Below are 15,438 nucleotides of genomic sequence, written 5' to 3'. Positions count from 1 at the left end.
GAGAGCTGAGGTCCAGCTGCAGCAGGGAGGTGATGGTGGAGGCAGCAGAGCGTCCTTGATGCTGCAGAGTAACATGGTGTCCCATAAATAGCTTGGAGAGGGGGTGAGCTGGGGACGTCGGTGCCTGGTCTGCCATTGCCACAGCCTGAGCCCAGCGCAGGGAAAGGCTCTCAGGAGCACCCTGGAGGGGATTGCTGCACCCAGCTTGGCTTTGGAGGGCTGAATTTGCCCTCAGGGAATGCTGTCTGGGACAGCAGGCTGGAGAAGAAACAAGCTGAAAGAGTTCAAAGCCCAGGCAGGTCCTGCACCCCAGGGTCCATCCTGGTCCAAAACCCACCCATGGCCCTGTCCTGGTATCCCCATTTTAAAAAAGCATCACCTCAGTAAATGCTCAGCCCTGATCCTGCTCCCACACTTCCTATTGACAATATCTTCATCATTATGCAAGACCTTGGTGATGCTTTTTAATCTTCATAATTATAGTCTGGCAAGGAGGGATCCTTAAACACTGAGCAGAAAGAAAAAGGGGAAGGGAAGAAAAAGCTACAAAGGTGATCTGTGCTCTACCATCTCCCTAGGAAACTAAACCTTTTTCATTTTGACCGGATTACAGAGAGAGTAGGGGAGATGCAAGATGCTTTTTTTCCTTTAAAAAAAAAAATTAGAAAAAGAAAAAAAGAGGAATTGGAGCTCTACTGGAATTGCTGTCCTTGGGAGATGAGTGGATCCAGCCCAGAGCAGTGCTCCAGGGAGCAGGGGTGGTGCAGGGCTGGGCTTTCAGCCTGAGAACCCCAAATCCTTTACTTTTGCTCCTGTTCTCCAGGTGAATAAAAGTGCCTGGACCAGACTCACCTGAGTGGAAACTCCCTATACAGAAAACAAATTTACAGCAAAGTAGGTAAAACATACCAGATCCCAGATGGTCTAAATGCACTGGGTTCTCTCCCCCAAAATCAAAACTCTCTGAAGACTCTGGAGCTCCAAGGACCAAATAACATCTATCCTGCATGCTGGCTTTGCCTGTCATCCATGTCACGTTTAATTCATCACTTCGGCGCAGTTTGGTGCCAAGTCACTCTCCACATCCTCCCCAAACTGAAATGTTCACAATTCTGGGCTCTGGCTTGGTGCCCAAAAGAAAAGAAAGTGAAATTCCTCAAGTGTTAAATGAAAATTAAATGAAAGTTGGAAGTGATGCCCCAGCCATGGAGGATTTTGGCCCATGGAACTGAGGAACTCTGACCAGGAGGGTCAGAGTGCTGAGCTGGGATGTGCTGGGGGAGGAAGGCCAGTACACCCAGCAGGATGGGGCTGTGGCACTGGGGATGTGACACTGGGACTGTGCCCATGGTGCCACATCCCCCAGCTGGGACCCACAGGAGAATCCTGCAGGGGGAAACCAAGGGCTGCAGGTCAGGTAACACCTTTAATTCGACACGATTTCAACTACCAAAAGCTGAGCCACCATTCCTACCAGCAGAAGTCAGGCTGATGAATGACTCCTCTCCCTCAAACCCTTTTTGCTTGGAGCCTGACAGGGCTGTGGTGCTGTCACACTGATGCTCAGCCATGGGATCCATGCAGGGACCAGAGGGAGCTCTCACTGACCACTGCCACATCCCCCAGAAAGCCTGGCTTGGGTTCCCAGCTGGTGAACAGAGCTACAGAGCCAAGGGCTGGGTGAGGTGGGCCAGGGCTCCTTGGTGAGTTCTTGCCTGGACCCAGCTCTCCTGCCTCTCACCATCACGGGTGAGACCCCTTTGGTGCTGAGATGAAGTCAGAGCCACCCCTGGCCATTCCTGTGGTTTCCCAGACTGATTTGCTCCCTCTCTGCAGGTGCTCTCCCAGCTCAGGGCTCTGCGTTGCTTTGCTGAGCGTGTCTGGAGGGAGGTTAATGAAATGTTTTGGTGCACAGGATCCGGTTTCCTGCTGCTGTTTGCCAATGGCACCGATCCCCATCAGGCAGGGCATCACACCAGGGATTCCCAGAGCAGGGAGGCTTTGCCCAGCCAGCAGCAGGGAACCTGTGCATTCACAGGACCCATCCTGGCTGCCAGCACCTTCTCCCACTGAAGATAAAAATAAAAAAAATTAAAAATAAAAAATAAATTAAAATAAATTTAAATAAATTTAAATAAATTTAAAAAATAAAATAAAATAAAATAAAATAAAATAAAATAAAATAAAATAAAATATAAAACAAAACTGCTGGGGGTTATCCCTGACCCACAGCTGAGGATGGGGGTGCTGATGTTAGGGGAGCAGAGCTGATTGGCACCAGGCTGGAGCTGGGCAGTGCCAACACTCAGCCACGCTGGGCTGGGAGCAAGGTGACACAGGACTGTGGCATGGGGGGGTGACACTCATGGCAGCAGCAGGGAGGAGGGGCAGTGGTCCTGGCACTGTGGGACAGTAAGGAGAGGGGCTTGGGAATTCCTCCTCTTGCACAGGGAGAGCCTGGCTGTTAAATCAAGGTAACCCCAGTGGTTCCAGTGGCACCAGCACTGGTCTGTACTGGTTGGAGAGCAGAAGCCAGCCCAGGGCACATGGCCAGGACTGTGCAACCAGAGGCCATCCAGCCACCACAAACCCCTCACCCACACTCATCCTCACCCCTGATGGGACTTTGTGATCACCCTGCCATCCCTGTGCTCTCCCCTGACCCTGACCCCAGGTCACTGCTGGAGATGGGGTTCCCCTGCCTCAGGGGTGATGCCCAGGGCACAGGGATGCTCCAGCCAGCCACCTCCTCACTGTGGAACTCAACCCAAGTTAGGAGAGCAAACAGCCAGACAAAGAGCATCCCCTGGGATGAGTGTGTGTGCCCTTCTTGTGTCCCCACAGTCACTCCCTGCTGCACTCCTGAGCTCTGGGAGCCCTCACACCTCTGCCAGGCTCATCCCTGAGCTCTGGGAGCCCTCACACCTCTGCCAGTGCTTTGTGCCATCCCCTTGGCCACGTTCCTCAGTCCCAGGGCAGTGCCGCGGCATCCAGAGCAGAAATCGCTCCAGGCAAGCAGAGCCAGGCAGCTCCCGAGGCGAGGCAGGAAACCTCTCACACCTGAGTGCAAACAGAGCCGAGCAGCTCCCGAGGAGAGGCAGGAAACCTCTCACACCTGAGTGCCAGCCCAGCCTGTCCTCCCTCCCTCCCTCCCGGCGGTACCCGGGCTAAGCAAAAGGCACCGAGCCGATCCCTGCGGTGACCCCAGAGCTCCAAACACAGCAGGGAGCGCTGGAAGCCGCTGGGCTGGGCTGGCCCCACCTTGAGCTTCGTCCCCCGGCACGTTCCCCTCTATCTCTAAGGGGTTTTGGTCCCTCTCCCCATCGGGAAACCACCTAAGTGCCAGCATCTCCCAACATCTCAAGCTCGGGACCAACCCAAGCACGTCTCCGGCGAAGCAAAGAAGCCGGAGAGCAAGGGCTGGAGAGGGGAAGCGAATGTATGGAAGCAGAAATGGGGAGTTCCAGCAAGGGGAAAAAGCAAAGGGTGGGTACGGGTGTGCTGGAGCCGGAGGAGTTCAGGTCTGGACATCCACCCCAGCCCCACTGCCAGCTCAGGGCGGGATTCGGAATCCCCAGCTGCACCAGCCCGCTCAAACCAGAGGAACCGAATCCCCTCGAGTACCAACATCCCCAAGAACCTTTCCCAGAAAAGCCAGCGGCAGCAGCCCCGCGATAACCCCGGAGACACCGGGGCGAGCCGGGACCGGCGCCCAGCGGGAGCTGCAGGAGCCACACGGTGCCCACGGGCAGCCCTGCTCGGACCCTGCATGGATCCCTGCATGGATCCCTGTCCGGATCCCTGTCCGGATCCCTGCCCCGCGGGCAGCCCTGCCCGGACCCTGCATAGATCCCTGAATGGATCCCTGCCCGATCCCTGCCATCCCCAGCTGGGCTCTATCCCCAGCCCTGTCCCGATCCCTGCCCGCTCCCCGCCATCCCCAGCTGGGCTCCATCCTCACGCCCCACACGGATCCCTGCCCATTTCCCTGCCCGGATCCCTGCCCCGATTCCTGCCCGTTTCCCTCCCCGGACCCTGCCCGGATCCCTGCCCCGATTCCTGCCCGTTTCCCTCCCCGGACCCTGCCCGGTTCCCTGCCCCGATCCCTGCCCGCTCCCCGCCATCCCCAGCCGGGCTCCATCCCCGCCCGGATCGCTGCCCCGCAGCCGCAGCCCCCGCACCGTTCTCTCCCCGCCCGCAGCATCCGGGCGAGGCAGCAGCGCCGGGATGAAATCCCAACTTTACCTAAAGGGTCTCAAGGTGACGAGGCATCTCCTGACCATTATCTTGCCATCCGCGTTGACAGTGATCATCGTTCGGCGTCGCGGGCAGGGGGCGGCCCCGCGCCCCCCCAGCAGCGGCGAGCGGGGCTGTGCGGGGCGGGGGGCGCTGCGGGGACCCCCCCCGCCCTAGCCTTGCCCCTGCCCGCTGCCGGCCGAGCCCATGGCCGGGCCCCCGGGCTCCGCTCCGCTCCGCGCACCCCGCGCTGCGGCTCCGCTCCGCCCCGCGCCGCCCCGCGGAGCCCCCGCCGCGCTCCGCCGCGCTCCGCGTGCCATCTAGCGGCTACCGCGCCCGCACAGGGGGGGGATTCGGGCAGCGGGGAAGGGGGAGGTGAAGGTGGGCACCCCCCCGAGTTGAGGGGATGGCGTTTTGTGCGGGGGGGATAAGCGGGTGTGGGCGGAGAGGGCGGCAGCATCCCCGCGCAGGTGACAGATCCCGGCGTGGGGACCCCGGGAGGCAGGGATGACCAGAAATGCCACCCAGCAACGTGCCCGGGCGATGTTTGATTTGTGGGGTGATCAGGACCAGGGCAAACCTCCCTTGTGGGTAAAAGCGGGTCTGAGTCTCTGACAGCACCAGGCTGCAGCCCTGCGGCCCCAGCTCTCTCGGGGGCACAGTCACGGCCACAACGTGGCTCCCCAAAGTCCCCGGGTGCTCCAGGGTGCTGCCAAGGGGACCAGGGTGGTGTCCTTGAGAAGACAAAGAGCTGAGGCAGGGCAAGCAGTGCTGAGCTCAGCAGAGGTGTTTCCGGCTCTCCTGCGGAAGGTGACAAGCACAAAAACCTCACAAAAGTTGGGGCTTAAAGGAGCCAAGTGTGCACAGAGCCCCATTTCCAAGCCCAGCCAGGATGGGGGGTGAGGGAAGGGATGCAGCACCCTGGGATGAGCACAGGATGGCTGGAAGGACAACGCTGTCCCCCTTTGGCCAGGCTGGGGGGCTGTGGTGCCAACAGAGCCCCTCATGCCATGCTGGCCCCATGGCTGGCTGTCTCTCTTTGCTCTGGGTACCACCACAGGAACCATAAAGCATAGGGTGACACTAGGTACAGCTGTCCTTTGCCTTGTCCACGGTGGGATGCTCTCCTCCCATGGTCTTCCCCAGCCTTTCTCCATCCCAGTTTCCTCCAGAGAGAGAAACCTCCCTGCAGCCCCACCTGCCTGGCCTGGCTCAGTGATCTGCACCTCAGGTGCTGAATTCCAGCACCAGTCACCCACTCCTCTACAAACCAACCTTGATTGTGCACAATCCCAGGGTTTTCTCTGAGTGTGAAGAGACTCAGAGCCCACAGGGTTTTCCTGTGGGGCTGAGGAGGAGGAAATGCTGCTGTGGTGCTGCATTTCCATAGGCACCCCAGATGCTCACACTGCTTCCTTCTCCCCAGTGGAAACCAGGGTCAGCAAAGCTCCAGGGAGCATGAAGCTGCACCAGCACCAGCCACGAGTGAGCTCAAGAACAGCAGCTGGAAATTTACCCCAAACCACAATTTTTTGTCATAAAACAGCACTTTTTTTCCAGCCAGAAGTGAAAGGCAAAACCATATTCTCCAGGATTTCTTAAATGCTGGAGGATTTTTGTATTTATCCACACTTTTTGTGGGCAGGTGCCAGGGAAGGAGCCATTGCCACAGCAGGTCTGGGTGGGATCCCAGCAGGATGCAGAGGGATGGATGCACAGATTGAGGATTTGCAGCCAGCACTGCCAAGCCAAGCCCTCAGGTCACCTTGGCAAGGACACCCTTCCCTGGGGCCCTCATGGACACAACCAGCAGCCCCCAAACACCAGCTGGGTGCTCATTTGCTCTTTTGGGTGCAGCTGGGAGCACCAGGGCTCCTCTGGAGAAGCCACCTGGTGTTCCTCACCTGGCCATTGGGCAGGGATGGAGCAGCAGCCTGGTGAAGGTGCTGTGGGGATCCTGCTACCCCAGATTTCCTGCTTGCTCACTCCATTCCCAGCTCCTGACAGGAATCCTTGCTGCTCACCTGAGCTGTAAAACCACCTCAAAATCTGGTGCTGCCCTCCAGAGCCCAGCTCCAGCCCGGCAGCAGGAGGCAGAGCCCTTCATTCCAAAGCTTCTTTCCAAGATCAGCTCAGCTCCATGGGGCTGGAAACCTCCCTAGTGCACACAAACACTGCATGGAGGGGGTGGTGGGGCAACCAGGGCACTGCTGGTGTGTGCCAGGATCCAGCTGTGCCTTCCCAAGAGCCTGGAAGGGACAGGGAACATCCCAGCCAGGAGTGCAGAGCAGGAAAACCCCATAAGGAAAACCCCAAAGTCCTTCTGTGCATCCCACAGCTCTGGGTTGTGCCAAACCAGCTCTTCCCAGTGGCAGCAGCTTCCCAGCAGGAAAGGTCTGGGATGTGGTGGAGCACCACAAATTAATTATTTAAGGATTAAGGGTGAGTGACAATGAGGGGAGAAGGGACCAGGGAGGAGATGGTGTCCTCCCATTCCTCCTTCCAGAGCTGGTCCTGGGCTGGAAAATGCCCCCAAAGGGTTTGGATGTTTCTTAGGCAGGCAGAAGGCAGCTCAGCCACCTTGGCTTCCTCCAGGTGCCTCCTGCAGTACTAACCTGGAAAATAAAATAAAAATAAAATTAAAAATAAAATAAAATAATAGAAAATAAAATAAAATAAAATAATTAAAATAAAAAATAAGATAATTAAAATATAAAATAAAACAAAACAATTATAATATAAAATAATTAAAATAAAATAATATAAAATAATTAAAATAAAAATAAAATAAAAATAAAAATAAAATAATTACAATATAAAATAAAATAAACCGAAATAAAATAATTAAAATAAAATTTAAAATAATTAAAATAATTAAATAATTAAGTTATAAAATAAAATATAATAAAAATTAAAATAAAAATAAAAAATAAAATAATTTAAAATTAAAATAAAATAAATAACATAGAAATCTGTTCTTGTCAATCTCCACGCCCATCCTGGCAGGGTGCTGAGATCAGAAGGGAACAAGAGTCAGAGTTACTTCTGCAGCTCCCAATTCCCACCAGGATCAGCCATGCAGGATCCATCCCCCCAGGGATGGGAACGTGGCATTCCCCACCCCCAGGGCCCTCATCCCCAAGGAGAAGCTCTGCAGCAGCCAATCCTTTCCCTGTGCTGCTGCTTGAAACAAAAGCTTAATTAACTACCAGCTCACTGTCTGTTTAGAGGGATAAATCTACAATCCAAGCATGGTAATAAAGCACTGAATTATCTTCTTCGGCAGCTGAGAAGCAATAGCCCCAAAAATCAATGTGCTGGAGTTATACTGCACACACACACAGATTTGTTTGTTGTCCTGAATTCAGCAGCAGCAGGGAATGGAGAGAACCAACTCAGCAGCCAGCTGGCCCAAAAGAAACCAGTTTGGCACCAGTTAGAGCCCCTGCTCACCCAGAAGGAGCATCCCTGGTGCAGGGTCCTGCCTGTAACTGAGGCAGGGCCAAAGCTCCAGGTCCAGCACCAAAGCATCCTCTGGAAGATGGGACTCACCTGCACCACTGCCCCAGTGTCCTGATTTAGGGTAAATTTGGGATGAAAACTCCAAATGGGGTCCCTGTAGAAAGCAAATTCAAGCGGCCCCTCCTCTCTGCTGGTCTTGGAGACAAACCTCTGTCACAGACATCTTTTATGAAAAATCCTTTCCTTAAGATTTTTCCTCCTGAGAAGCTGGGAGGCCTCAAGAACAAAATGTAAGCATTGATTATCTGCTGCTGTGAAATGCAACAGGTGCATCTGGGATTGGTCTCATGGGGTTGTTTTTAATTAATGGCCAATCACAGTCAGCTGGCTCAGACTCTCTGTCCGAGCCACAAACCTTTGTTATCATTCTTTTCTATTTTATTCTTAGCCAGCTTTCTGATGAAACTTTTTCTTCTATTCTTTTCGTATAGTTTTAATATAATAAATATCATAAAATAATAAATCAAGCCTTTTGAAACATGGAGTCAGATCCTCATCTCTTCCCCAATCCAAGAACCCCTGCGAACACTGTCACAAACCTCCTTTGAGAGATGTGGAAAAAACTGCTTATTTAAGAATTAAAAACTGGTTTTTTAACAAGCAGAGTACTCACAAACATGGATAATTAATAATAATTAACAATGGAACCTCTTGCTATTCTGAAGAGATGGGAAACCCAGAAAGTCCTTTTGCTTGCTCAGTCTCCATCAGTCCCTCTGGCACTGGAAATGCCACATCCAGGCCCCAGTGGGCCACAGGTGAGAGCTCCTGGTGTTTTTCTGGGTGTTCAGTCCAGAGCAGGGCTGATAAGCTCCAAGAAAAAGAAAAACCACAGTCCAAAGAACTTCTCTGCCTCAGCCAGCTAAAAAATAACTAAAAGCAGAGGAGAGCTCTGTCTTGCTGTCTGTCCGTGCTACAAACACAGTTCCAGAGAAAGAATGTGGAGGTGCAAGTGCAGCTTCTGAAAACCACACTTTGTTATTAACTCTGTTATTAAAAAATAACAAAATTTGTGCTTAACAAAAATTGTTGAACCACTCTTTGTTATTAACTTTGTTGTTAACTTTGTTAACAAGATCCACACTTCTTCTCACCCTCTTTGCTCTCAGAATCAACCTTAAAGGTGCAGAACTTAATATCCAGCACAAACAGAACAGACAATTGGGGATAGAAGCATCATAAAGTCACCCTAGGACACCCAGCAAAGGACCTTGGGGATCTTCAGCTGATCCTTGGTAGCTGCCCAGCCCCTCAAAGCTCCCTGCACAGAACGTCATGGTTTGGGTCACCACAGCTGCAGGAAAGGGGCAATAAATGCAGGAGGGCTGTAACCCACCAGAAATAAAGCCTAAAATACATTATTGCAAAGGTCACAGATGCACACACATCACTGCTCAGCTGGGGGCTCCTCCAGACAAGCCACAGTGACAGATTTGTCTGGGTTTTTGTGAGCAGTGCCCATGTATTCTTTAAAAAAAGAATACAATCTCTGTGAGCGGATAAATACTGATTTCCCAATTACGCTGTGGGCCCTCAAGCAGCCATCAACAAAGTGTGTTAAAGCTCTACACTACAAAAATGTGAGAACTTTATAACTCCCTCCCCATTTACAGGCTAACCTATATTTAAATAGGAGAATTAATGCTAGAATGAGTAACCAGGGTCCTGCCTCTACGACACAAGCTTACATCCATACATTATTAACAAATCACCAATATACGACAAATCAAACAAGCAGAGTATTAAATATCTTGTTAATGTGCTGGGGGTCCAAAAGCAGCCCAGGACCCTCCAGAGCCTCCCCACTCCAGCCCAGGACCCTCCTCAAAGCTTCCCAAAGCCTGGGGCTGGATCTGCCCGTGTTCCATCCTCTGCAGCCCCGAGCTGCTGGGTGTTCATGGACAAACAGCGATCCCAGAGGGGGACAGTGCCAGCGAGCAGCAGAGCTGTAATGTGCTGTGACAAGGCACTTCCTGAAGTTCTCCCCGCACACAGCCTTGCCCTTGAGATAACAGAGATAATTTGATTGCAGGAGCTGCCGTGCCCAAGCGCTTTGGGCATTAGGATCACTTAGTCACCGTAATCCTCTGTCCTCCCAGGCGACACTGCTGGGGACAGGGAGCTCTGTTACTGACACAAACACTGCCTCAGCCTCAATTGCTGCATCCCCGCCTCTGCACAGCTCTGTTCAACAGGGCAGAGAGGCTCCGAGGGATCTCCTGTGCCACTGAGCATCACCAGCCAGGGGCAGCAAAAAAAAAAAAAACAAACCCTAAATTTGCTCCTCAGAGCACTGAGCAAAGAGCAAGGGAGGGCATGGCAGTGTCCTGAAGCCACCTTTGCATCCCCATACACACGGGATTCTCAGGAGCTCCCTGAGACTGCTGAAGGGACCAAGAGGAGCCAGCAAAACCCCTGGGCATGGGTGGCCTTGCTGCTGCCAGAGTAGGAAATGTGGGTGCTGAGGATCAATCCACCAGCCTGAAGTCCCTGTGACTGCAGCCTGCAGAAGATGCAACATTTCCCTCAATATCTGAAGTGCAGGAACACTGCTCAGCTAGCAGGCAACAGTGAGAGGGCACCTGACCCTGCCCTGGGGAGATTCACCAACCATGAGGGTCCCAGAACCTGTCCTCTGCTCCATGGGGCTGCTCTCTGTTCCCCAGGGCTGTTCTCTGACCCCTGGAGCTGCTCTTTGCTCCCTGGAGCTGTTCTCGATGTATTCTGGTCCCTGGGGATGTTCTCTGGTCTCTGAAGCTGTTCTCTGGTCCCCAGAGCTGTTCCCTGGTCTCTTGATCTGTTCTCTGATCCCTGGAGCTGCTCTTTGCTCCCTGGAGCTGTTCTCTATGTTTTCATGTCCCTGGGGATGTTCTCTGGTCCCCAGAGCTGTTCACTGGAGCTGTTCTCTGGTTCCTGCAGCTGTTCTCTATGTTTTCTGGTCCCCAGAGCTGTTCTTTGCTCTCTGGATCTGTTCTTTGGTCCCTGGAGCTGTCACTGGGGCTGTTCTCTGATCCCTGAGGCTGTTCTACATGTTTTCATGTCCCTAGGGATGTTCTCTGTTCCCTGGAGTTGTCTCTGTTCCCTGGAGTTGTTTTCTGGAGTTACTCTCTGTTTCCCGGATCTGTTTTCTGGAGTTCTCTGTTCTCTGGAGTTGTTCTCTGGTTTCTGAGCTGTTCCCTGGAGCTGTTCTCTGATCCTGGATCTGTTTTCTGGAGTTGTTCTCTGTTCTCTGGAGCTGCCTGTCTGGGTCCCAGTGGGCTGCACCACCAGACAGACACCGATCTCTGTCCCCTCCTGCCCTGGGACGCAGCTGGAGCCCAGGGGTGATGGTGATGTTCAGCATTTCTGCACTGCCTGAAGGCATCCCTGGGGGCAGATCCAGCAGGGCTGAGGCTGCCTGCAGCCCCCAGCCCATGGGAGCTTCCAGAGGGGAGCAGGAGCAGCATTCCAGCCCTGGGATCCCCGGGGTGCTGCAGCCCCCAGCACTCAGGATGGGTGTAGGAGCATTGAGGGTAGGATGGTGGGGATGGATGGAGATGAGAGATCTCTGCAGCCAGGTCTGGAATTTGGGGTTTATTGCAAAGGGCCTGGATGCAGGGCCCTGCTGGGAGCTGCCAGCCACAGCTCAGAGCAGGCCTGAGAGAAGAGACGGGGAGAGAGGATGAGAGGGTGAGAGAGTAAAAGGTAATAGAGCAAGGTTCCCATTACAATACAATAAATCATCTTCTTGGTTGAATTTTCTGATTCTCATTAACCAATCTAGTACAAGATACAAATCCTATAGCATTTACATACAGCCTATAAAAATCATTACACTACCATACTGTGTTACATTTTAAACCCTAAAAACTCCTCTTTGGGCCCCTTCTGCCAAGCTGTAGGGTCTGCTCTGACCCTTGGAGCTGTCTGCAAGCAGAGGGTGTTTTTTCATCAAAAGGGGATCACCTTCAGCAAGCCATACCATTGTTTTCCACTCGTTCAGTAACTGAGGGATCTCAAAGCTTGCTTTCATTTCAATCTTACTTATAGTTTCCATATTCTCAAAATCTTTTGCCAGACAATCATATTTATAAGGCTTTCTTGTGTCATCTTCCCCAACAGATGGGCTCTCAGCATCAGTGGGGAGCAGGGGGAGCATTCCAGCCCTGGATCCCCAGGGGTGCTGCAGCCCCAGCGCTGGGGGCACAGCCCATCCTGTGCTCAGGCACTGCTGGAGGAGCAGAGCCAGGTCAGGTGTAAAACACGAGATTCTGCAGCTCCCGACAGCTCAGGGCTGTCAGCGCTGCCTTGCAGGGGAATTTGGGCAGCTCCTGCTCCTCCAGCCTGTCAGCACTGCGAATCCTTCACTTCCATTAGCTGCTAACTCGCTAATTCAGCAGAGGAGAATAATCGATGTAGGGATCACTCCTCAGCTCCCAATAGGATTATGTGTTCTGAGAGCAGCGGGGAAGCTGAATTTCCCTTCCTCCTCCTGCTGAAATAAACTCATGCATTTCTCTCACTATGTTAATTAAGCCCAGCAACGACCCCGGCTTCAGCGAGAAGTAAACACAAAAGGTGAAAGGAAAACCTGCAGCAGCTTTATCGGTCACAAAGGGCTCCTGGCTCCCCGGCTGCAAAGAGAGACGCTCCGAGGAAACACGAGCCGCAATTAAAAATTAAAGGGAGAGGAAGATGTGCGCAGCAGAGAAGGGAGGTGCGGTGGGATCGCATTAAGGGGCAGCTCCTCATTCCCCTGGCGAGCACAATTCCCTCACTGGGCACAATTCCCTCACTGGGCAGCTCTGCCCAGCTCCATCGAGGCAGGGAGGAGGCAACAAGGAAGGGACAGAGCCCAGGGGAAATGAGGGACAGCCCAGAGTAAAGGAGAGCAGCAGGACACTTGGAAATGCTGAACCTTTGCTCCTGACGAGGACGGAGCATCCTTCCTCATTTAGGTGGGGGTATTTGAGGATAAACACCCCCGAGAGCCCTCACGGGAAGGGAAGCAGGGAAAGTGAGCCCTGAGGGCTGGATGTGCCCCTTGGCCAGGCAGATCCTCAGAGCTGCCAGCTCAGGTTTGCCTCCCCCCTGTGCCTCTCTGTCACACTCAGCTGAGCACATTTCCCAGCCCAGGAGGACAATGCATCGCTCAGCCTTTGGATTAGCATCGAAAGGACAAGAAAACCCCTCTGGAGGAGCCTCTCAGGCTTATTAGCACGTTATCCTGAGCTCCTGCAGCAAGTACTGCCTGCCCGGAGAGGGAGAGTCCAGGAGCTCCCCCAGCTGCCCCACAGGATGAGGATGGATTTTATTCCCTGGGGAACAAGACTGGGAGGCTCCCCCAGCCATCATATGGGATGAGGATGGATTTTATCCCCTGGGAAACAAACCCAGTAGGGTCTAGGAGCTCCCCCAGCATTCCACAGGATGAGGATGGATTTTATTCCCTGGAGAACAAACCCAGCAGAGTCCAGAAGCTCCCCCAGTATCCCATGGGATGAGGATGGATTTTATCCCCTGGGTAATAAGCCCAGGAGAGCCCAGGAGCTCCCCAGTCCTCCCATGGGATAAGGATGGATTTTATCCCCTGGGGAACAAACCTGAGAGAATCCAGGAGCTCCCACAGGAGGAGGATGGATTTTATCCCCTAGGGAACAAACCTGGGAGAGTCCAGGAGCTCCCTCAGCCATCCCATGGGATAAGGATGGATTTTATCCCCTGCAGAACAGCCCCACCAACCTGGGGGCATCACCCTGCACAGGATGGAGACCTCGTGGTGGAGCTCAAGGTGAAAAGTGGGGCTGAACAAGGGGAGCAGGGAGAGCTGAAACACCCCCAAGAGGCTCCTGTATCCACAAGGATTCACTCAGCCACCCAGGGCTCACTTCAAGAGCCCAAAATGAGCCCAGCAGGGCACTCACACCCTTGCAAGGTGCCAGAGCTGCGAGTCCTGCAGTGAGCAGCCAGTGCTGGAGCAGGAGGAAGGTTCAGCCAAATTAAGAGGGACAAGATACATCAAGCTTCAGCTGTAATTAAAGAAAATCAAGTCAGGGGTGAGAAGAATTCTCCAGCCTTTTAATTACTGCAGGAGGGTCGAGGCTGCTGCTCAGCACTCACAGCCCTGTTGGTGTGTCAGGAGGCTGAGGGTGGGAGAAGTCTCATTTTGCAGCCCCCTCTCTGCCACAAGACTTCAAAATTAATCCAGGAAATCCTAAACTGTCCTGAGTTATTCAAATATATAATGAAATATATAATAAATATATAAATATTTTATTATCTATATAAAATTATTTATATATATATAATTCATTATTTCATTATATATTTGAAATAATTTTATGTTTATATAATTATATATTTATATATATAAATATATAAACATATAATGAATTCAAATATATAATGAAATAATGAAAAATGGAAAGCCCCCAGCTATGGCTGCGATCATGCAATTAGACTGTGAGAAAATAAACCTCTGAAACCCTCAGACATTCAAACCTGAGAGATTTCATGAAGAAAAATGTTCGCTTTTCACATACAATGAGTGGAAATAATTTTAGGTTTTTATTATTATTATTATTATTTTAGGAAGGAAATAAGCATATTTCAATCCAGTCAAGAGTGAAATTGAGTTGAACAACAAAGCAATTTCTATTAGTGGAGACCAAGGGGGAAAAAATATGGATGAATAGGAAACTCACAAAGAAATGTGTCAGACAATTGTGGAATTAGGAATTAAGAGACTTTGCTTCACTGCTGATAATATAAGCACATAATGATCTACCTCATCCCTTATGTGCTCCCTTCCTGTAACAACAACACTGTAAAATCACAACAGTGGAAAAAATTGGGGTTTAATTCTGCCCTCCATCCAGCAGGGGAGGGAATGGGGTGCTGTGCTTTGGATCCCCCATTAGGGCTGCTCCCCTTTTCCTACAGAGCATCTCCTCTTCCCATCCCATTCCTCTTCACCTTCTCCACTCACTGCTGGTTCTTTTGGGGGCAGGCAGTGTTGAAGACTGCAATGCAAAATGTTTTCTATTACCATCTGCAGGGCAGTTTATCTTTTGTCAAGTGCGCAGTTTGCCTTATCTCTCTCTTTGAGTGACCACAATCACTCCTCCCTCAGGAGGGGACATTGCTGATAACAGCTATTGAATGTCCCTGCATGGCTGATAAGAACTACAGCATCCCATTGGGAGATGTGAGCCCAGAGGGAGGAGCCAAGCATTCCTACCTGGACAGAATCTGGAGATTCTGGAACACCAGCACAGCTTCTCCACTGGATTCCCCAGAGGAGCAGCAGCTGCCTCTTCCCCTGGATCTTCAGAGGAAGAATACATCCTTCTCTACAGGATCCCTGCTCCAGCAGAGCCACCCCTGACACTGCAGGAGGGCTGAGCCACAATTCCAATGGGACTGCTGCCAGCACCCTGACCCACAGGGTGTCAGGTTGGGTTCTGACTCTGTCAGTGTTGTTCTGGTGTACTGCATTCTTTATTTTATCCTTTTATTTTTTTTCCTTCCCTAATAAAGAACTGTTATTTCCTGCTCCCATATTTTTGCCTGAGAGCCCCTTAATTTAAATTTTATAGCAATTCCAATGGGTGGGGAGGGTTTACATTTTCCATTTCAGAGTAGGCTCCTGCCTTGCCTTTCCAAACCAAGACAGGCAGCATCCCACTGTCCCCTCCTGAG

The 15,438-nt window shown here is 51.9% G+C and overlaps 1 protein-coding gene across 1 annotated transcript in view; it reads right to left on the bottom strand.

Moving 5' to 3' along the window:
* Positions 1–4,459, bottom strand: part of MGAT5B (alpha-1,6-mannosylglycoprotein 6-beta-N-acetylglucosaminyltransferase B) — an 81,109-nt gene extending 76,650 nt beyond the window's left edge. Inside the window, exon 1 of the mRNA XM_058817352.1 lies at positions 4,246–4,459. Coding sequence (XP_058673335.1) covers positions 4,246–4,313 — 68 coding nt within the window. The 5' untranslated portion in view covers positions 4,314–4,459. The remainder of the gene's footprint in view (positions 1–4,245) is intronic.
* Positions 4,460–15,438: the final 10,979 nt, after the last annotated feature.

This window comes from Ammospiza caudacuta, chromosome 19, assembly GCF_027887145.1.
Source record: "Ammospiza caudacuta isolate bAmmCau1 chromosome 19, bAmmCau1.pri, whole genome shotgun sequence".
Taxonomy (NCBI): Eukaryota; Metazoa; Chordata; class Aves; order Passeriformes; family Passerellidae; genus Ammospiza; species Ammospiza caudacuta.
Note: the sequence above shows the minus strand (reverse complement) of the source record. Positions and strands in the feature narration are given on the sequence as shown.